This window comes from Podarcis melisellensis (assembly GCF_964234715.1).
Source record: "Podarcis melisellensis genome assembly, chromosome: 8".
Lineage (NCBI taxonomy): Eukaryota > Metazoa > Chordata > Lepidosauria > Squamata > Lacertidae > Podarcis > Podarcis melisellensis.
Genome location: NC_138540.1, coordinates 45174715 through 45195754, shown reverse-complemented (window position 1 = coordinate 45195754; position 21040 = coordinate 45174715). Strand labels below are relative to the sequence as shown.

The window sequence follows — 21040 nt, the reverse complement described above, 5'->3', positions numbered from 1 at the left end:
TAGGAGCGGGCCGAGGTGGAACTGATCTGCGCACCTGCCCTTTGCCGAGCGCCCACTCCGAGCGCTCGCGCGGAAACCTGGAGCAAACTATTCTCAAATGGCACAGAATCCATGCAAGTTCCTGGTGTCGTCGTCCTGCACTGCAGCTCGTAAGGAGCTGAAGTTTTCTCTCTCTCTTGCCTCGTCTTAACGTCCCTAGCTCCGCCGGAGCCGCAGTGCGGTGGCTGCCCGGGCGGCAAGCTTGTAAAAAGTTACTCTTCGCTCAACCCTCGAAGCGGCTGGCCGCAGATGGAGGAGAAGGCGGTGGCGGCAGCAACAACAACAACTAGGGCGCTGGCGTTGCATAGATCAGGGAGCAGCAAATAGCCCGACTACCTAGCACCACCAAAATAACGGCCAAATCCAGCCAACTTATTTTAACACTTGGAGCAGAAAGCCCTACAAGCACCTCTCCTCTTCTTGGCTATAAAAACCGGTTTTAGGTTCTACTCCGAGTAGACCTGTTGAAATTAATGGGTCTGAATTAGTCGTGTCTATTAACTTCAATGTATTCCTCTGAGTGAGTAGAACTTAGTTGGTTGCAACCATTTATAACAAATAAAATAGCTAACAATGAGTTGCCTAGGCAGCCACCCTACACAGTAGGATTAGCCGGATTTAGGCAGGGGGACTGACAGGTGCAGGGGAAGGCAGGGAGACAATGGGTTGCCTTCAATGCAGTGCTAAGGCCATGGAGTTGCATCAGCACAAGGATTTCCCTTGCAGATTGGAACCTCTTTCCCCAGCGTGCCCCCCCCCCAATCTATTTTTGGGTATCCTCCCAACCCTCCAGAGCAGGGTATAGTCAGGAGGGAACTTGGGGGAGGAGAGAGGGAATTCCCATTGCTCTAGCAGGAATCACTGTGCCGGCTCCCACTAGTGCAATAAGTTACTTGAACTTGGCCTAAACAGTATGTGAAACCAGAGCCAATGACAACCAGAGCCACATGATCTGTTCAAAAGTGTGCCCACGTGTCCACTCTTAGTCCATAGACCACAAGTGAGACCTTGAGGTCATAGTAAATAGCTCGATGAAGATGTCGCCCCAGCTTGTGGCAGCCATGGAAAATGCAGATTCCATGCTAGGCATCCTTAGGAAAGGAACTGAAAACAAAACAGATGCCATTATACGGATCTATGGTGCAACAACATTTGGAATACAGTATACAGCACTGGTCACCTCACCTCAAAAGAGTTGGCAAAGTTTCCAAACAGGGCAACCAAAATGATCAAATGGTGTGACTCTCCTGTGAAGAAAGGTTGCCACGTTTAGTTTGAAGAAAAGGTAAGAGGTGACATGATAGAAATGGATAAAATGATGCCTGGCATGGAGAAAGCGGATAGAGAAAAGCTTTTCTCCCTCTCACAAAATTAAAACTTGTAGACATGCAGCAAAGCTGAATGTTGGAAGATGTTCTGGACAGATAAAAGAAAGCACTTCCTCAGGCAGCACATATGGAACTGGTTTCCACAGGAGGCAGTGATGGCCGCCAACGGGAATGGAAATTAACGGAGGAGAGAGCTATCCGTGGCTACTAGCTGCAGCTGTAGCAATGCTTCTGAATACCAGTTGCTTGAAACCACAGGAGGGTAGAGTGCTCTTGGGTTCAAATTCTGCTTGCTTGGTTCCTAGAGGCAACTATTCAACCACTGTGTGAACAGGATGCTGGACTAGATGGGCCATTGGCCTTATCTAGCAGACTCTTCCTTGTTCTTAGGCAGAGCCAACTCATCCTAGTTTTGTCTACACCTGTTTCCCTACTGTCCTATCCAATGGCAACACTGAGATTGAGGGAGAGGAAGCTGACCGTGAGTGCCGCCCCATGGACCAGAGGATGCAAGTGAGCAGGCAAGCAGGCAGGTGTGGGCTGGAAGAGGACAGCTTGCCTCAATAAGGAAGACGGATGCATGAGAGAATTGCCCTTCTTTCCTAGCCCGCACCCCACTTGCTCTCAGATCTGAGCAAGCTGGCCAGCCTCTGAGAGGCAGGCATCTCAGCCCTTCCCCACCCCCAGCCCTGGCACAGAAGCCAGCTGGGAAAGGGATATTTCCCTTCAGAATATACTTTAATCCCTAAAGCCCTCATTCCCAACTGCTATCTGGCTCCAGCCTCTTCACACACACACAAACACGCACACACAATTGTTTTTATTGTTAAATCACTTCAAGATGTTTTAGGAATGAGTCATAAATGTAATGGAAGTGGTATTGAAATGGGAGGTTAAATGGTCTTTTACAATGAGGGATTTTTATATAAAAAAAACCCCAAGCCTGTTACTCAGGAACAACTCCTTGTGAAGACTGGAGACCTGGGCATGGGTGGGTTGCAATTACGTCAAGTATCTCATTTGTTGTCAGACTCTCAGATCCGTGACCAGACTCCCTGGCTTCTTACACAAGTTCAGAGGGTATTATATTGAATAGGGTTTATTCTGGGAAAGGATTGGTTGCTGAACTTTATGCAGAATTATTTAATGTTATTTTGGGCCCAAGGACAGGATTGGAAACTATTTCAAAGACAAATTTGAAAGCTAGATTAGAGGGGGGGGGAATCAGGTTGGAGCAGCCAGTAGTATCTATATTGGCAAATATTAGGAAAACTTAAATATTTAACATAGATGATATAGGACCCCCAGTTCAGATCTCAATAATATGAAATCTTGTTCTACACTGCTGACTGATTAGTATTCTACAGCCTTTAAATGTGTTCGTGGGAGGCGGTTATTGCTTTGTTGTTTCGGTTTTAACTATTTATTTGTGCCTTTATCTTGTGTGATCTATTAGATATAATATATAAATCTAATAAATTACACATATACACATGCATGTAAATAACTTGTAAATTTTTACTAGTTGCTGTGCGTTTATCTATTGTACACAAATGGAAAATGTTACAGGAGTCAGATGTGATGCTCTGGTATAAAAACAAATGGAATAATCCTGTATATGAGATTACATACTATCTTAAGGCCTTACAAGGATTGGCTTAACCTTCAGGATGTATAGTGGAATTTTATTGTGCATGTAAACATGCATCATCTACATCAACAGCTCCCAAGAGTTTGTTTTGAACTTTGGAATTACTGATCTGTTGGGTTTATATGATGACTTGTTAGGTTTTCCAGGTTGCAGAAGAAACCATAAGAAACTCATAGCAAGTATTGCTTCAGAGTACACTGCATGTGCGCAGGTGGAAAAGCAGATTTGCAAAGTGGTCCCAAGCACATTTTAGACAGTGGTAGGAAGAACAAGAAAAAAAAGTACGCTCCAGCATTCAAACAGCACCATGTGTTCTGGTGAAAGAAAAACCCTCTCCACAGCAGCTTTCTTGTTCTACTTGTAATTTAAAAAAATGTATCCCAGGGATGTTGAATGCTGCAACATCTGCCTTAGCCCACAAAAAGCTTGATGCCCTGGCAACAGGAATAATCTCATTGGTTTGTCACAGCTATAAAGCCTGTTAAATGGCTTTCTTGCTTCTTGGGTTGGGAGCAACTGGGGGCTCTAGAGAGCCACAAAAAAGGGGAGATGCATTGAACCAATGAAATACTAAGGAAGGAGCCAACAGCTGGTGACCTGCAGTTGTTTACTTTAATTTTGGGGGTGCGGCTGAATTTCAGCCGTTGACACTGTGCATCCCCTCTCAGTCTGGGCCAACTGTATCCTGCTTGATGTTCCAGTGTCGGCAAAAGTGTACATTACATTCTAGCTGTGATTTTTTTGTATCAGGTTTGTGTCCCTAAAGAACAACACTGACAAGGATAGAGACGGATTTAAAAGGAGGGCTGGGGTAAGAAGACTGCTGAAGGTTTACTCCAGGAAAATGCATGTCAGATGTCACAGAGGCACCCCACCGTGGGACTGATAGCAATGTAATGAGGGATGCCATGAGGAAGAGGCAACAGGAATAGCTAAGGCTGTGGCTAAATAAACATGGCATGATGAAGCTTCTCTTTGAATGAATGACTTGTACATTCAGCAGGGTTCATGGAGACGGGCCCTCTGGCTGTGATAACTGGGAGAGGGGGAGGAAATGCCTCTTCAACAAGCAGTCTTGCTTAAAAAAAAGCCTTTCCAATTTACCTGATATCACTTTGGTTTGGCAGCTTCAGGCATAAAAAGGGAGTCAGAATCCTCCCTGAGGATGGGTGATGGTGGGGATTAAATCTCTCAGCCAAAGGGTCACATTTCTTCATAGCTAACCTTCCAGGGGCTGCTTGCCAATAAGTACATTTGTTCATATGCCCCCCTAACTCTCTTTTACACACACACACACACACACACACACACACACACACACACACACCAGCAGGAACCATCAAGCTTGGAGACTATCCCCTAAGGAGAGGCAATTAGGCTTCAAGTCCCCACCCTGGACATCTATACATTTGAGAACAACCTCTCGGACAATGAAACTTCTTTTCCAAGACTACTTGGGGAGGATTTTGGCAGAGGCACAGCACACAGAGAGGGTTAACCCTTACCTACCTAAAGGCAACCCCGCAAGGTTCCTTCCCAAAGCAATTAGGCTTGAAAACAGCTTCCTATTGGCTCAAAGGCTGCTTTCAGGCCTAATTGCAGCATGCAGGGGTGAGGGTGAGGAGGAGTGCTGTAGGCCATATCGGGTCAGTGGCCTCAAAGTTTCCTAGCCATCAGTTGCAGTGTGACCAGCGCTGACTAAGAGAGTGAGCTCCCCCACCAGGCCCAGAACGAAACAGAAGCAGTTTTTTTTCCTCCAAAAAAGTCATTTATTGAACTTGTTAAACATTATTCAAAAATGAAAGATTAAGAGTCTAGATAAAAAGGAAAAAAGTGGTGTAAAAGCAAAATAATAATAATAATGAAAGGAGTTGCCTAACTCATGAACATGCTCCACCACACAAAGAACCAACGCTGCTTCCCAGGACGGGTGGGCTTCATGAACCTTTCATCCCTCACCCACAAGCAGCGCAGGTGGAGGCAATACTTCACTATGGCTGCTGTGACTCACAACCCGCTGGCCCCTTTGACCTCCGACTACCTTGGCAGGGTACTCCTGAAACAAAAGGGCAAGGCTTGCCAAGCTCTGCCAAACCCCTCAAATTCTTGGGGAGGGGCTCCAAGCTAGAAAATAGGAGGAAGATGGGATTAGTGTCTGCGCATCTAACTTGTACAGTACAAAGAGAGGCAGGTGGTGGGGAGGGCCATGGTCTGCTCACACAGAAAAGAACTGGATTATACGGGGCTAACACAGCTGGGGCTCAGACCCTTCTATCCATCCCACACATCTGTAGCGCGGACGTATTTTCCCAGCGAGAGCATTAGAAAAAGAAAAGAAAAAGCCACATTTGGTTAGCAATGATGGACGCCCTTGTGGAGAGGCTGCTCGAGCCTTGTTAGGACATGCTGGGTGTGACCAGGCCTTGAAGCATGATCATGAGTCGGCGGGCCGGCTTGCTCAGGGTATTGTGAGGCTCTGCCTGCAGGAACTGGAAGAGCTTCTGCCGCACTTGGTTCATCACAGAGCCCATGTGGTCGCGGGTGATGGGGTCGCTGTGGTCTAGATGCATCACTGCCTCCTCCAGGTAACTGCAAAGGAGAGAGCACAGCACGGTTGTGATCCTGGCTGCAAAACTGCAGGCATGTGTATACAATGAGATTCCATGAATGTATAGGGAATGGGCAGAATTGAGCTCCCCAAGTTTCTCAAGTTTTATGTGTGAAGAAAGCAAGTTTCCAGACCTTATGGATGCAAAGATGCACTTGAAGGTATGTGTACAACATTTGTCAAACTCAGAAATAAGAGAGATAGCTGAATAAGATGTCTAGCAGGTGCAGCTGGGCCTTTAGTGTCCTGCACGGCATCCTTCCATGGCCAGCAAAAACAGGCTTGTACAAAGTAAGATAAATAACGCAGGTTTTCCCCAGATGCAGGAATTTTGTCTGCATTTTAAAGGGCGGAACATACAGGGCCCTGAAGTAGGAAGCACTTGCCACTTCCCTGTGGAAGAAAAGGATGCATCTACTGTTAGGCACTACTGGGCGATACTCACTTCAGTTTCAGTTCTGTCCGAGCTCCCAAATCTGAGGAGAGCTGCTGAATGAGAGACAAGAGGACAGGCTGGGACAGTGGGCAAGGATGCTGCCCAAACACTTGCTGAGGGTCAACTGTCTCACAGACGTAGAGGACTAGGTTCAAATCAGCTGCAGTGAGAGCCTGTAGAGAGAAGAGAGTGCCCTGGTTAAAAATCTACATTTCTAGAGAAGCTCAATATGGCTGAATAAGGCTTTGAGCACAATAACGCGGTACTCTTGGCCGTTTTGTTCATACATTGCTGAAAGCCGCTTTGGATACCATCTTGTGGAAAAGCAGGACACAAACAAATGAGTGACTGATGTTAAATAGCCTGCTATTGCTGTTGGCACACATACCACCATCCAACTGTGTGCATGTATATATAGCGGCCAATTTAGGATTACACTTTGTGCAACTGATGAAGTGGAGTCTGGTCCACTAAAACATATGGCGTCATAAATGTGTTAGGTCTCTAAAAAGGTGCCACAAGCCTCTGCTGTATTTGCTGCAACGGATTAACACAGCAATCCCTCTGAATACTGCCAGTCAGTTTCACTGGGAGGTCCCAAGTTCTACTATAATGAGAGAAGAATAAAAATATCTCTATCTACTTTCTCCAAACCATACCCTATCTTATAAACCTCACAGACTTAAAAACACCGATGGAAAACAACCCTTTCCTCAAACCTGAGTGGAAGTATGAAAGACACAGCAACTGTTAATCCATGCTAAACTGCCTTGAACACACAACATATAGGTTGGTTATATATGCACCAGCAGGGCTACGTAGTCATGCTTAAATGATACACTTTGAACTATAAGACAGCTGCTCTGGGCGCCCCCTGCTGGTTCTAAGGCAGACCACCAGCTGCCCCTTCGTGACTCCCAGAAAGATGCCTCTAAAAAGGATGGGGAACCTGTGACCCATCAGAAGCTGTTGGGACTACATCTCCCAGCATCCCAGCCCACTGACTATCTGGTCGGGGCTGATGGGAGTTGGAGTCCAGCAACACAGGGGTTTCTTCTCTTTAAAAACCTCACGGTTCTCTCTCTACTGAGCTTTGTGCCTGCTTCCTTGAGGATGTGGCCATCTGGGTCCTTCAGAGAGCAGTTGCGTAGCCGGTGTGTTGCCTCTATGGTTGGAGAGATGCGTACCTGCTGGAAGGCTTGATTCAGGTGCCCCTGCTGCAACAGCTGCAACACGTGAGCCTGCTGGGACTGGAAGTCGAGGTGAGTGGCAGGGATCGGAGTGCCTGCAGCAGAGCGCATGGCCTGCATGATGCTGGAGGTGACAGCAGCCTGCTGCTCCTTCATGGCCATGCTCACCTCCCCTTTGATCACCCGCTGGACTTGGGCCAGGATGGACTCCTGCATGCTGGAGAGAAGGGGGAAAAGGGAACTTGGAGGGGCTGTGTAGATCCAGGGGGGCAGCGGTGGGGGGACAGAAGTGGGAAGTCTGCAGGAGCAAGAGACTGGTTGTACATAATTCCAGATAACGTTCCCATTTTGTTCTCTGAACATTGTGCCCATTCCCAAGACAGAGCAGAGGAGACCCTGGATCTAGGGAAGCTTCCAATACTGATATTGCCCAGCTGGTAGAAAACTGCACTGCTTATGACCAGTGTGGCAGGGCAGGGGAATTCCAAAGCGGGTGTGTGCCCTGTTTCCTCATCTTATATGTGAAGGATCAGATGAGTCAGTTTCATGCAGATCTCAGGACCTGCTGCTATTAATGTGGCACAAGGCTCTCTGTTTTGCCCTTCTTTCTATGGGAGATGCCCCCATCTGCTCTGCCACTCACTTGCCCACGATGACGTGAAGCTGATGCTGCACCTCGGAGTGCATGCTGGCTGTAATGGTGGCTGCCAGCTGATCAGTTGTGCTCTGGAAGTTGTTGACCAGCTGCCGCAGCTGGCTCACCACAGAGTCCCGGGCATCCTGCTCTCGCGCTTTCTTACTCTTCATGTGGGTCTCCAGCTGCTGAATATCTACAAGAGAAGATTCACAATTACTCAAAAGCCAGCTGGGTACCATTGGAGTCCATTCCCACGGCCTCTGGCCTCTCTACCACATCACCCTCAAGTCCAGCTCCCCTTCATGTTCCCGAAGCTTTCATACTTTAAACTCTGCAGCAAGGCACGAAAAAAACACACAGGAGTTTTGTCTAATGCAGGGGTGGGCCTCACCTGTGGCCCCCTGGGTGTTGCTGGACTACGAACCCCATCATTATGTTTTTATATGTGCTGGAAGCCGAGTGGCTGAAAAAACCCAGCTGAATGTGTGGGGTATAAATAATAAAATCATCATCATCATCCCTGGCCATTGGGCCATGCAGGCAGGAAATGGTGGGAGTTATAGTCCAATAACATCTGAAGGGATGCAGGTTCCCACCCCTGATCAAAGGCACCTTTTTTATTTCTGCTGAGGAACAGGGGTTTTCTGAATGCACAATGTGAAAATGCTTGAGAGAGATTTGGGCCATTGCCTAAACTGCTGGTCTGGTACGCTCACATTGTGTTTCTCCAATGGCAACCACAAGACTCTTTACCAGGAACATTGCCCCATTCTCAAAGGTTCTGGGCAGTAAGAAAGGAGGAAGCATCTCACTAACAATTCCATTTGAACCCCATTCAAGAACCTTAAAGATTTAACAAGTATTAGGTATTCTGATCTACCAGCTGAACCCTGACTCCTAGAAGCTGACCTGAAGAGGAAGACCTTCTCAAGGGATGCTCAGGCATTTTTTTTCAAATGGAGAGGGCACTAGTGTCTTGAAGCAACCACTGAGAATGCCTCCTGGTTCACCCTTTTTGTCATAAAAGGTACTGCTAAGAAGGCACTTGTAGTTTAGGAGAACGAGAAGGGATCTCGTGGAGCAAGCAGGCTCCAAAATATACTGCTGTTCAAGTCAAGGAAGTGCTTCATCAGTCAAAATCTGAATCATGAATTGTGCCCTAAAATCAACAGAAAAATAGTCTGTAGGACTGGATCAATGTGCCACTCCTGTATTCTGCACCAGCTGCTTAGGCCTGAGCTTGACAAAAGGTGTTGTAGCTTTATCACCTTAAGAGCAGTCCCGGCTAGCAGCCATCACTGGACCATAAGTCTACATAGCCCAGAATTCTGTTCCCACACTACTTAGCTGCTTCTAGGAAGCCGACATGCTGGAGAAAAAGGTATGAGTCTTTCTACATAGCCTTCTGGTAGCCTCCAAGCACGGGATGTTCCATTTAACCATAATGGCTGGTAGCCTTAAGAAACACTCCCCTCCAGATTCATGAAAGAGAAGCCTATCAAGGCTATTGGAGATGTTGATGGCTTTTCAAAAGGGCATTCCTGCTTTCTGGAGGCTCTTTATTGCCCCACAGTTCTGTAAACTAGTGTTTCCCACGACTGACAGTATACAAAGCTGAAAAGGAGAGAAGCAGAGAGTGGGGCATACATTCTTGTGTGCCTTGCTTGAAGGTGTCATTGATCTGCTGGAACATTGATTGACAGCTCTTCTCAAAAGCAGGAAGCACCACACTCTGGAAGGCCTCCCTGTATGCCGACTGCATGGGGCCCTGCAAGGCATCGGCAGCCGCCCGGGCAATGGCATCTGTAAGGTTCTGCAATTAAAACACAATCACAGCTCCGTTCACTGAGGTTTCTGGTCTAAAAAGGTGTCGCAGCCATCAAAAATATGAGGTGATGTCTGGCCTAGCACATCAACACCTTGAAAAGGCGCTGAGAGGCAGCAGTGTTGCAGCTGAATGGGCAGCCTGACCAGCACTTGCTATCCCAGCACCACGAACCAGCTTCACTCCCGGTCAAACTGGCAGGAATCTGCTCCCAGCAGCCAACCCCACCCATTACCTTTGATTTCACCAGTTTGGTGACGTTCTCCTTCAGTGTCCCCTCAATGGCTGTAAGCTTGGTGGCAATGGTGTTATTCAGCTGCCCAGTGATGGGATCCAAAGTCTTGGAAACACCTTGTTAGCAGAGAGACAACAAAACAACAGTCATGCCCCCATTTTATCCCTGTTAAATAAATGAAGAAGTATATGAGGACCTTGGGAGAGGTCCACGCCTGGACCATCCCTTGAAACAATGGCATCAACCCTTCCTGCTTTATTAACTCTCCAGGGAGAAAGAAACTGGAATATGTCGATTATCTGTAGCAGAGAAAACTCTCGGGCTCTGCTCTCAGCAAATCCTGGGAACCCAGATCTTCACTGGGCTGGCTGCATTGCCTTTCCTGTTTTTCTCTTCAAAATCCAAACCCCATGCCAGAAAGCTTTCTGGACACCACAGGATAACCACTTACTGCCGCCTTTGTCAGCTTGGTGCTCTACAGATGGACCAACACTCCCATCAGTCCCAGCCAGCACCGATGGGAGTTGTAGTCTAAAGCAGTGGGGTCGGGGGGGGGGCAGGATGGAGAAGGCTGCTCTACTTCCAAAGAAGCACCTCCTTTGTTGTTTTGCAAACTGATCAGAATCCAAGATGCGGGACTTACACGGGGGCACCGTCTTTTTCATCTCCTCGCGGATGGTCCTTTCCAGCCGGTTGCAGGCAGCCGTGGAGAGGGACTGGGAAAGCTGCTGGGACAGATGCTCCTGCAGTTGCCCGCTGCGCTGCTGTCCCTCAGCTAAGGCCTGGTCCAGCCTCCGCTCTGAAACCGCAGGAGTTAAGGAAAGCAAAGGGAGAGACCATGGCTCTGCGGTAGGGGACATGTATGGCATACGAATGGTCTCTGCCACCTCCGGCTACAAAGGAAGATGCAGCAGGTGCTGGGAGAGGCCTCGGCCCTCAACTCTGTGGACAGCCGCTGCTGAGCTAGATGATCAACAGCCTGACCTAGCATGGGGCAGCTTCCTCCCAAACCATCAGGTAGGATCCTCATTCCTCATACCTTACCAGCACCGCTACCACCAACACGAGCAAAAAATAATTGAAAAAAATGTTTTTATATACACCTATCTGCATATATTGCCTTTGGAGTATAAACCCTACTTCACAGGGCTTTTGCAAGGAAAAAAATAGAAGAGTGCTTGGAAGAAAAGCAAGATACAAATGTAAGAACACAAGAAGAGCTCTGCTAGATCAAGCCAAAAGCCCATCTAAGTCCAGCTTCCTGCTCTCACAGTGGCCAACCAGAAGCTTATGGCAAGCAGGACCTGAATGTTTTTCATTAAAAAACTTTTTATAATGCAGGTTAACAGTATATATTTAGTTTTATTTTCTACAAGTGGTATTTCACGCCTTTTCTTTCAGGACTGGAACTTAAGAGGCTCTTCTCATTGAAAGGGACCCAAGCACTAAGGCAGTTGTTTAGCCTTACCTACAAAGAGAGAGAAGGCAGAAATAACCATTCCTGGATAACCTCCGCCACTGAAGGAAGAGAGGAAACTATGGAATAAATTCTATGGACAAATATGACAAAGGTCTTAAAAGGTGTGCACAATCAACACATTATATTGCACTCATTGTTCCAATGCATTCTAAAATTAATGATTTAATATTAAGAATATCACCCATTTTCTTTGTTAGACTGGTATGGGTTTTTGTTTGCTGGATATTTTCTCCTCTGTCACTCTTTTTATAGCAGGGGCAGGGAAGCCTTGTCAGCCCAAGGGCCACATTTCCTTGGCAGCCATCTCCTGGGGGCCAAATGTTGGTGGTGGGTGTGGCCAGAGAAAAAAAAAGTGGGTGGAGCAATGGATACAATTCCTGCCTTTGGACAGCAGGCAACATTCTAGCCTTGCAAAAGTTAAGAGGTTTTACACACACACACTGAATCTCTCCGCTGTTCACCCAGAGAAGCAGGAGGCCAGTGTCTTATTCCAGCTAAGCAAAAGCATTCAAAAGCATGGAGTAGGACTGATGAGAGGCGTGGCTTGGGAATGGGGTTCCCCACTCCGGGACAGAGCAATGGCTAAACTAGACACAATAAAATTTAATGGACATTTCCCTTCACTCCATAAAGCAGTCAGCTATATTTAAATATGTGGTTTTAAAAAAGGATCAGGGATTCCAACAGAAACTGGCCAGAGTCCTCATAAGCGCTCAGCTTTGAATGGGACAAACCCAAGACAGAGTAGGTCCCAGAAGGCATTTTTCTGGGAAGGATACGCTCCTGCTCTTGCTGGGAATCCACCACTCGCTCAATGTGGCCCATGAGGGAGCTCTGCACAGCATCCAGGTGGTCGGTGAGCCTCTGCATGAGCTCCATCTGGTTCTGTCTCAGTTCAACAATCTCCCTCTGCTGGGTCCTCAGAAGAGACAACAGCTCATCCTGGTACTCAGGAGCGACCTATTGGAAGAGGAGGCAGGGGAAATGTAAGCACTCCAAGCACTCTCAGTGGATCCTCTCTGTGTTACATGGGAGGCAGCAACATAAAGAGTTCAACCCAATGATAGGGAGCCACTTTAGAGAAGGGCAAACAAAGCAAATTTAGCAAATCTCAAGATGCAGAAAGTCCCAGGCTCAGATGAGTATCTTAGTGGAGGAATATGGCAGGTAAACCACAGGCAAATAAAAATATGAAGAAATATTTTAATTATTTATTTGTGCTTTTATCTTGTGTCTTTATATTGAGAACTGCCATAAGATCTTTTGATGAAGGGTGGTATATAGTAATAGCAGCAGTAGTAGTAGTAATATGAGGATCAACCACCTAAATTATTGAGTGTTATCTCAATACTGGGTCATTTTAAAGAATAGCATGGAATAATCAAGCTCCAAAAAGATTTCTTGTTTTGGTATGGAAATAATAATAATAATAATAATAATAATAATTATTATTATTATTATTATTATTATTATTATTTATACCCCACCCATCTGGCTGGGTTTCAAAACTCTTGACATCTGTTTTACTAAATAGGTTCCATTAGTGCTTCTAGGCTTGATCTGAAACACAGACCAGGTGGAGTGTGTGAGGCAGAAGCAAGAAGAAAATCATATTCAGTGTCTGCCAGACATCAATGCAATCGCAGAAGAGCAATTGAATTCTGAGTCAATATTTCTCCTGAGGCAGACAAAGCTTTTGATTGCCATGAACAGATCTCAACATAATCTTTCATTTTTGGATTCCCAAAACAAATTTAGTCGATGGATGAGGACAATCATAACAGCTGTAATTGATATGTGTACCCCAAAACATCTGGATGGCACTAGGTTGGCGATGGGTGAACTATATAAAAAACAAGCAGTGGCCAGAGTCTTAGCAAAAGGCGTCACACCAGAACATAATAATGTTAAAAAGGGGGCATAAGACATGGGGGTGTCCATTTACCCACTTCTCCACCTTTTTAAAAACTGAGTGTTTGAACTCTAAGTCTGTAGAATTCCATAGGAGGAAGAGATGTAGGGCATTCCCCCACAGAAGGAATGTGGCACTGGTATGCCTTGTCCTGATTTCATGTGGGGAGTGAGGGGAGCAGAGAGAGAGAGAGAGAGAGAGAGAGAGAGAGAGAGAGAGAGAGAGAGAGGAGAGAGCCGAAATGAACAGAGCTATAGAAGGAAGGGAAGCTCAGTGCAAGCAGTGAGTTGGAATCTCTGGCAAAAGTGACTTTTCCCTCTCCCTGCAGCTTGCTAGAGGAAGAGGGTTGAGGAGGGAGAGAGAGAAGAGTCCTATTTTTGATCCCTGACACAATAAAAAGTTCCCCACCCCATCTTTTGGGAAGAAAGAACTGAAAGCTTTGCTGTATATGGAATTTCTAAAAGAAAAATACTCACCTGCTGATCAAAGGCTCTTGGGGACTGTTGCACATCCCTGGAAATGAAGGGAAGATGTTAATGTGACGACTGCGTGAACTGCACATCACAAGCACTGCATGCATAACCAGGGGGATTATACCAGAAATGTGGCCTGCTACAAATGTCCTGGCTGCTTCAAAAAAATAAAGCGTGTCTTTTCTGGCTTGGAAATGGCTCTGCTACAGGGTGGTTACCTCTACACACACACACACACACACACACACACACACACACACACACACCCCAATTGAAAAGTACAGAGCTGAATGAAGACTTAAGAATAAATTTTCTACACTTCTGCTCATCTCTTCTTCCCTAATGACCAAGCGGAGGAACAAACGCAGGATTCATTTCTAATTTTGCCAGTTTCGGGCTCGTTGATACGTGCAAAACAGGGATCATGGTTTAAAATAAATCCCAATCAGCTTCAAAACAAGCCACCTTCAAGCCATCCGTGGGTTATGATGTCGCAGCCAGATCACCCTCACATCACAGTTATGAAGCTGGCTTGTTTTGCGAACTAGGTTTTTTTTTTAAACCCTGATTCCTGGTTTGTACGTAATGACAAGCCAGTAATTGGGGAAGAAGCACAGAATCCTGATTTATTCCTCCTCCTGGCTGAGGAGGAGCAGAAGAGGGGAAAGCTAGAGCCTAAGGCTTCACAGGTTCACAGAGGCTTGGTCACTTAATACAAACCCTACCACCGTTTCCAGCCTTATAAGGAGGCTCCACTTTGCCACCATTCCCAACCTTCCAAGCAGCATATGCTCACCCATCATCTTTCTTCCCCTTCCTCTTTAGCTTTGGGGATGCTCGAGGCGACACTTTGGCTTTCCAGTCCTTCACAGGCAGGCGCTGTGCAGCTGCTTTGGCACTAAATCCACCAGACGTAGAAGCCAAGCTTGCAACTTCATCATCATGGTCACTGCAGAGGGAAGCCAGTCCTGATGAGTACTTGCCCCAACACAGCAGTCTTAAGACAGACCCTTTGGTCAGCAACAGAAAAGGGGCAGAAACCACCTAAGTGGAACTGGGGTAATGCACCAATTGACGCTGCCACAATCTTCTACAAGAAAGCTGCCTCTAGTTTCAAAATTTAACAAAGATAGCTCCACTCTTATCTAAGGGACGCAGCTTTGTACCATCATGATTAGCCAGCCTGTGGCACTAGTGTCACAGGCAGAAGGAGCCTGAGGTATTGCACGTGCCAGTAGGGCATATGCTACATCCAAATTCCTAGCCAGTTCTCAGTGTAACCGGGTGGAGTTACTAAGTGTTTTTCCTTTCGCTTCTGTGTAGAAGCAGAGTCGAGTCATAGACTCTTCTGTTGTACTGCTCAGCTGAGCAGATATGATTTGTACAGTCTTAATAAAGTAGCAGTAGACTATGGACTCCTCTCTTTCTTTTGTGATGAGATGCCAGAAGATTGCTAGCGTGCTCCTCTCAGGAGGGAGGGGTCGCTTATCATCGGTCTCTCTGGACTGAAGGTGGATTCCAGGCAGAGAGTGACCTCCGGAGAAAGGCCCCGGAGTGTCTGGGATGCTGGCACCCTTCCCGGGCGGGCATTTTTCCAACAATAAGCAGCCAGTTGTTGCATGCAGAAGGTCAGAGGGCAGCATGTGTCCTCAGTGAGCAAAACGAGGTGAAAATTCAACTGATTCACTGTGCCCAGAAACGTCCGCTGAGCCCATCAGAAAACTGCAAAGGGGAAAGAGAGGGGGATTGGCACCTGCCAATACCTTTGTTCAGCGCTGGCATCCTGGCTGTCGTGCTGCAGGAGGTGGTAGCTGTGCCTGTGGTAGGAGCTCTTGTGTTTTTCTTCCACTTCATTCCTGGGGCTAAGGGCAGGAGAGACCGGGGAAGAAGAGGAAACAATTCCATCACACTGAATTTATTCTGCCTCATTTTATTTATCTAACTTTCTTATATGCCCCTTTATGTTACACAGACTTCAAAGTGAGTTTCCATAGAAATATACAGCTATAGTAAGAAAGGGTTGTATAAGTACTCAGAGGAGACCCACTGAAATCCATGGGCCTATGTTAGTATTGCCCATCTACTCTGAGCAGAACTAACATTGGCTAGAACTCAAAACAAACTAAGTATCATACCATTCAAAGTATACAAAGTAATTCTTAGCAGTTTTCATGCCACTCAACAATGGAACAAGAAAGAGGGCCGAATTGGAGAAAACAGAGTCGGCTCCAAAGACTTTTATAATAAGCGAACGGGTCTGGTAAAACCCATTAACGTGGTGGCAATCCATGCTTATGAGTGGAGGATGTTCCATAACGAGGCTGCCACCACATATAAGGCCCTCTTCCAGGCCCCTGCATAATGAGCAGCACTCACAGGCAGGACCACTAGTAGCACCCCTACTGCTGGCTTCAGGGCTCGAGACAATTGGTATGGTGGGGTACTCTGGCAAGTACTGAAGTCTCAGATCTCATCCATGCAAAGGATGGGAGCTGAGCACTCAGGTACAAAGTAAGTGCTGAAGCTTTCATTTCTGTGCGAAACACGCAGAGCAAGTATGATATTCTTTCAGGCTGGTCTGTGGGCTCAAACCAAACATAGCCATTAAAAGAAAGGGTCAAACAGTAGAGCTGGGGTTAGGCAGCAATTGTGTCAATGAAGACTTATTATCTCTTATTTTATTTATAGCCTCCAAGGCAAGGCACCTTACTCTTCTCCTCCTCCATTTTAGCCCTACAACAACCTTCTGAATTAGGTTAAGCTTAGAGATAACAAGGCCACCCAGTGAGCCTCGTGGCCAAGAGGGGATTTGAACCTGAGTCTCTAAAACCTTAGCTCAACAATCTAATAAACGCTATGCAACACTAGACATGACTGCAATAGGTGGAGGGGAAATGGCAGAGCACAGGCTTTGCATGTAGAAATCCCCAGGTTCAATTCCTGGCATCTCCATTTTAAAAGAATCATGTGACAGGGCTGGCATAGGCCCCTCTATCCCTGACATTCCACCACTGCCTACTCAATGGGCCAGATGGACAAATAAGCTGACCTGGGATAAGGCAGCTGCTGATGTTCCTGTGTAGAAAGAAGATGGGAGTTCAAGACAACATGTGATGGCCCATATCAGGGAACTTGTGACCCTGGACATCATCTTGCTGGACTACAACTCCCAACATCCAAAGCCATTGGCTGTGCTGGCTGTGGCTGATGGAAAGAGGACTCCAAAAACATCTGGAGGGCCAAGATTGGTGCTTCCCCAAAAGAAAGGAAGGAGATAGCAGGTACCTGTCTGCCATGCTGTTCCTGGTCTCTCTGGTGATGTCAGGGGCAGCTGGCCATGGTTGGCTCACGCCAGCGTCAGAAGCCACGTTTTCCTGAGGTAAGGCTGCCTCCAGCAGCGAAGGCGCAGTCAGCATGTCCACTTCATTGGGGGCCATGTCCAAGGAGTGATGGCTGTGCTCCGAGCTGTGACGATTCCGCGGGGAGAGCAAGTGCAAGGCTGATGCTGCGGAAGCCATACTGTCCGCATGATGGTTGGAATCCAGGATCTCTGTGGGGAGCCCAGGGGGGCCGCCTCCAAAGCTGCGCTGCAGGGTCTCAGAGGCAATCTCTGGGATGTCCTGAGACATGGCGGTAGAGGCAGAGGAAATGACGTCTGGGGAGCGCTCACGAGTAGGCGAAGACTGGGGCACCACCAGAGGCTCCACTTCCTGCCGCTCTAGCGCAAGAGGGGCATTCCCTGGGGAAACCTTGACCAGAGAAGGAAAAAAGTTAACCTTTTCCCTTCCATTCTCCACACTACCTAGGAAGTTTACTTAGATGCCCAATTGTCTTGACAACCTTCCTTCCTAATCCCATTTTTCTTTCTTACATTTTAAGTATATATAGACTGCTTTTTGGAAGATGCCCCCAAAGCAGTGTACAATTAACACAGCAAATCGAAAACATGATGATGATTTGTACATAGCGAGGAAACAGATTAAAAGTTTTGCAATATTTACTGATCATTTTATTACTTTGTTTTTAGTAGGCCTTTCCCTTATAGAGATTAGGGCAGCATATATGATTACCTCAGTTTTATCCTCACAACATGAGATAAGCCACAATTCTATGATTCTAGGTGGCACAGGAAACTCAGGACTGAAAAGAGGTCATGGGGAATACCTATATATCTTTAACACACAGCTTGATAAAACTATATGTCTTGGGACAGCTTACATAAGCAAATATATTTTTCTAAACATAATGACCACGTTGGGGCACCCCTCTTCCTATTTATGGGGAAGAACACATGCATTGAACTCAGTATGGCAGAAATCAGACAGTATACCCGAGACCAGTGCACTCTAGTGAGGCGTGAGGAACCTTTGGGCCTCCAGATGTTGGTTGGACTCCAACTTCCATCAGCCCTAGCCAGCATGGCCAATGGTTAAGGTTGATGGGAGTTGTAGTCAGTAATATCTAGGGAGGGGGACTGGTTCCCCACCCCCTGTGCTCCAGTGGCTTTGGGCACCCATCCCACATGCACACAGTGTAGACGATGACACAGTCAGCGAGAAAGGTAAATCTTTGCATGTTCATAGAGAATCCACCTTACCGGGATGGGGGCCTTTGGGGTCAGTTTGTCAGGAAGGCCAGGGAGGAGGACTGAATGACTTCGAGGGCTTGTCTGCAGACTTCCACTGCTGCCGCTTAGGGTAAGGCTACTATCAAGCTGCATCTTTGGGCTCAGAGACACTTCTTCAGCTGGCCTGCAGCGGGCAAAAGGCAAATTTGTCCATAGAGGTTACAAAAGAGAGTGGTCTTGCAAACCCCAATTAAAAATCAGCCCAGGGAGAAGGTTTCTGACCACAGCATGCTTAAGGAACTGTGCCATTGACTTTACTGTCCTATGGGACTGTCACCCAAGCAATGCTCTCTAAAAGAAGACTTCCTTGGGGGACACTGTATGGGAGAAGCTGAAACAATGAATGCTAAAAAGCTAGAAGGGGACCTACAAGAGGTGGCCATCCATTCCCTCAAGTAATTCAGAGCTGTGGTGAGAAGCTAGTGGGAGAGCAGTGACTGCAGTCTTACTTGTCTCACTATCTGTTAGTACATGAGAAATCTGAAGCCTAATGGCCCCTCGTGGTTCTTGACTGGTAAACAATGCTGAACTGGCCTCTGTGCTCTTCTATATCCTACAGCTATATTCCAAGGAACAGGGGTTCTTCCCCTGTCCTGCAAGTCTAGGATCCTCCACTATCTGCCTACAAGATCACTTCATTACCAGCCTCTGCTATTTATTCCAATTATATGAAGCAAAACCTACAAATCTCAGGAAATGTTCTGGGGAATTGAGCCGAAGAACAAAGGGGATGCCTCTCCTTGGGAATAGGAATAGCGCATTTGACAGCTGCAATTCTGAAGATGACAGAAGCTCTGCCTTAAAAAAAGCTCCCTGAGATATCCATGTGAGCCATTTCATTTTCATGCCTGATTCTGAAGGAAGTCTCCTTGCCCTTGAAAGTACTCAGTGGGTAGCACTGGGAAGGAGTCCTTGCCTAGGGCTTACCTGGGAATGGAGGGGTCACTGACGGAAGAAGTGCTCATGGTTGTGACAGCTGTGAGGGAACTAATGCTGCTTCCAGGTGACACCGTGACCTGGCACAGAAAATTCAATGGTGTTAGAAAACTCTGCCAGCAAGCATTTTAATTGAATACATACACAGTACTGCCTGCTAGTAAACACTCCTCTTGTGCTATATATATATATGTGGAGTAAATTAACTCTGCACCACATGAAAACTATTTCTATTTTGCCATTATAAGAAGCACCACACTTACTCCTTACTTCTGCTTACAATTCTGATTTTCTTAAAGCTTGTTTTTAACTTTGACTTTTACTGACATTTTAAACATATATTTTATATTCTTTTAAGCAGCTCAGAGGTTTTACTTACAATTAAGTGCATAATTGCACAATTAAGTGGCATACAAAGTAGTACAAATTGGGTCAAATAGTTAATTCCAATTAGTGCTTAGAACAGATTTGAGTAACTGCTGGCTTAAAAATATATACAAGGAACAAAGGAAATTGCTTCTCTGTTCTTTGTTGTCCTGAGCACTATCTAATCCAGATTTCCCCAACATGGTGCTCTCTAGATATTTTGGATGACAACTCTCATCAGCCCCGGCCAGTAGAGCCAGTAGTCTAGAAGTCCCAACATTCCAAGCCACAGGTTCTCCACTCTTGCTATAAGGAACCCCAAGTCTTTTATGTTAAAATGTCCAAATTGAAGGCAGCAAAGGAATTTGCTCCCATCTGAAACACACTCTAAGGAGGTTACCTGCTGCAGAGATGTACTGGGAGTCATGAATGCATCTGGAGTCATGAGCTTGGGTTTTGTGTCATTGGAAGGGGAGAGGAAATCCACGGGAACAGATAACTCTGAAATACGGCGCAAGTCAGGCTGTGAGCCATGCACGGATCCCTTCTCTGATCCAAGCCCTTCTGCGCCCAGGTCAGCAAGGTGATCTGGGAATGCTTCAAAACACACCAGAAAGTTTAAAAGCAACTTGTACAGAGAGAGAAAACAGACTTATATCAGATCAGACTCTTTGTTCATGTAGCCCAGCATGGTCTACTCTGCCTGGCAGCAACTGAAAATGCCAGGGACTAAACTTAAGGTAAAGGTACCCCTGCCCGTACGGGTCAGTCTTGACAGACTCTGGGGTTGTGCGCCCATCTCACTCAAGAGGCCGGGGGCCAGCGCTGTCCGGAGACACTTCCGGGTCACGTGGCCAGCATGACGAAGCTGCTCTGGCGAGCCAGCACCAGCGCAGCACACGGAAACACTGTTTACCTTCCCGCTATAAAGCGGTACCTATTTATCTACTTGCACTTAAGTGTGCTTTCGAACTGCTAGGTGGGCAGGAGCTGGGACCGAAAGACGGGAGCTCACCCCGCCGCGGGGATTCGAACCGCCGACCTTTTGATCGGCAAGCCCTAGGCACTGAGGCTTTTACCCACAGCGCCACCCGCGACTAAACTTAGATATAAATAAATGTAATCAACAAGCCAATACATCTTCTGATGTACTCTACCACTGAATTAAGGTCCCTTTCCTGAAATGAAGTACCACAATTGACAAAAGGATTGCCCACAGTCCAAAAATAACTCAGCAACTACAACAGACTCGGGATCCAGAATTCTCGAGCACTAGCAAGAATTTCCATTGTCAGCT

The 21040-nt window shown here is 46.7% G+C and overlaps 1 protein-coding gene and 1 long non-coding RNA gene across 3 annotated transcripts in view; one reads left to right on the top strand and one right to left on the bottom strand.

Annotated features, from left to right (window-relative positions):
- Positions 1 to 60: 60 nt before the first annotated feature.
- LOC309375074 lies at positions 61 to 3990 on the top strand. The gene is made up of 2 exons (XR_014170799.1): positions 61 to 149; positions 3769 to 3990. It is a non-coding gene; the product is annotated as an uncharacterized lncRNA (long non-coding RNA).
- Positions 3991 to 4763: 773 nt separating this feature from the next.
- EDC4 (enhancer of mRNA decapping 4) overlaps positions 4764 to 21040 on the bottom strand; it is a 33132-nt gene continuing 16855 nt past the window's right edge. For both annotated transcript variants that reach the window (XM_081920258.1, XM_081920259.1), the window contains exons 15-29: positions 20144 to 20340; positions 19369 to 19457; positions 18412 to 18565; positions 17100 to 17563; positions 15578 to 15676; positions 14611 to 14763; positions 13818 to 13854; positions 12209 to 12389; positions 10593 to 10748; positions 9950 to 10065; positions 9537 to 9702; positions 7896 to 8082; positions 7250 to 7469; positions 6072 to 6235; positions 4764 to 5607 (exon numbers count right to left, since the gene is read on the bottom strand). In XM_081920258.1, coding sequence (XP_081776384.1) covers positions 5415 to 5607; positions 6072 to 6235; positions 7250 to 7469; positions 7896 to 8082; positions 9537 to 9702; positions 9950 to 10065; positions 10593 to 10748; positions 12209 to 12389; positions 13818 to 13854; positions 14611 to 14763; positions 15578 to 15676; positions 17100 to 17563; positions 18412 to 18565; positions 19369 to 19457; positions 20144 to 20340 — 2576 coding nt within the window. In that variant the 3' untranslated portion in view covers positions 4764 to 5414. The remainder of the gene's footprint in view (positions 5608 to 6071; positions 6236 to 7249; positions 7470 to 7895; positions 8083 to 9536; positions 9703 to 9949; positions 10066 to 10592; positions 10749 to 12208; positions 12390 to 13817; positions 13855 to 14610; positions 14764 to 15577; positions 15677 to 17099; positions 17564 to 18411; positions 18566 to 19368; positions 19458 to 20143; positions 20341 to 21040) is intronic.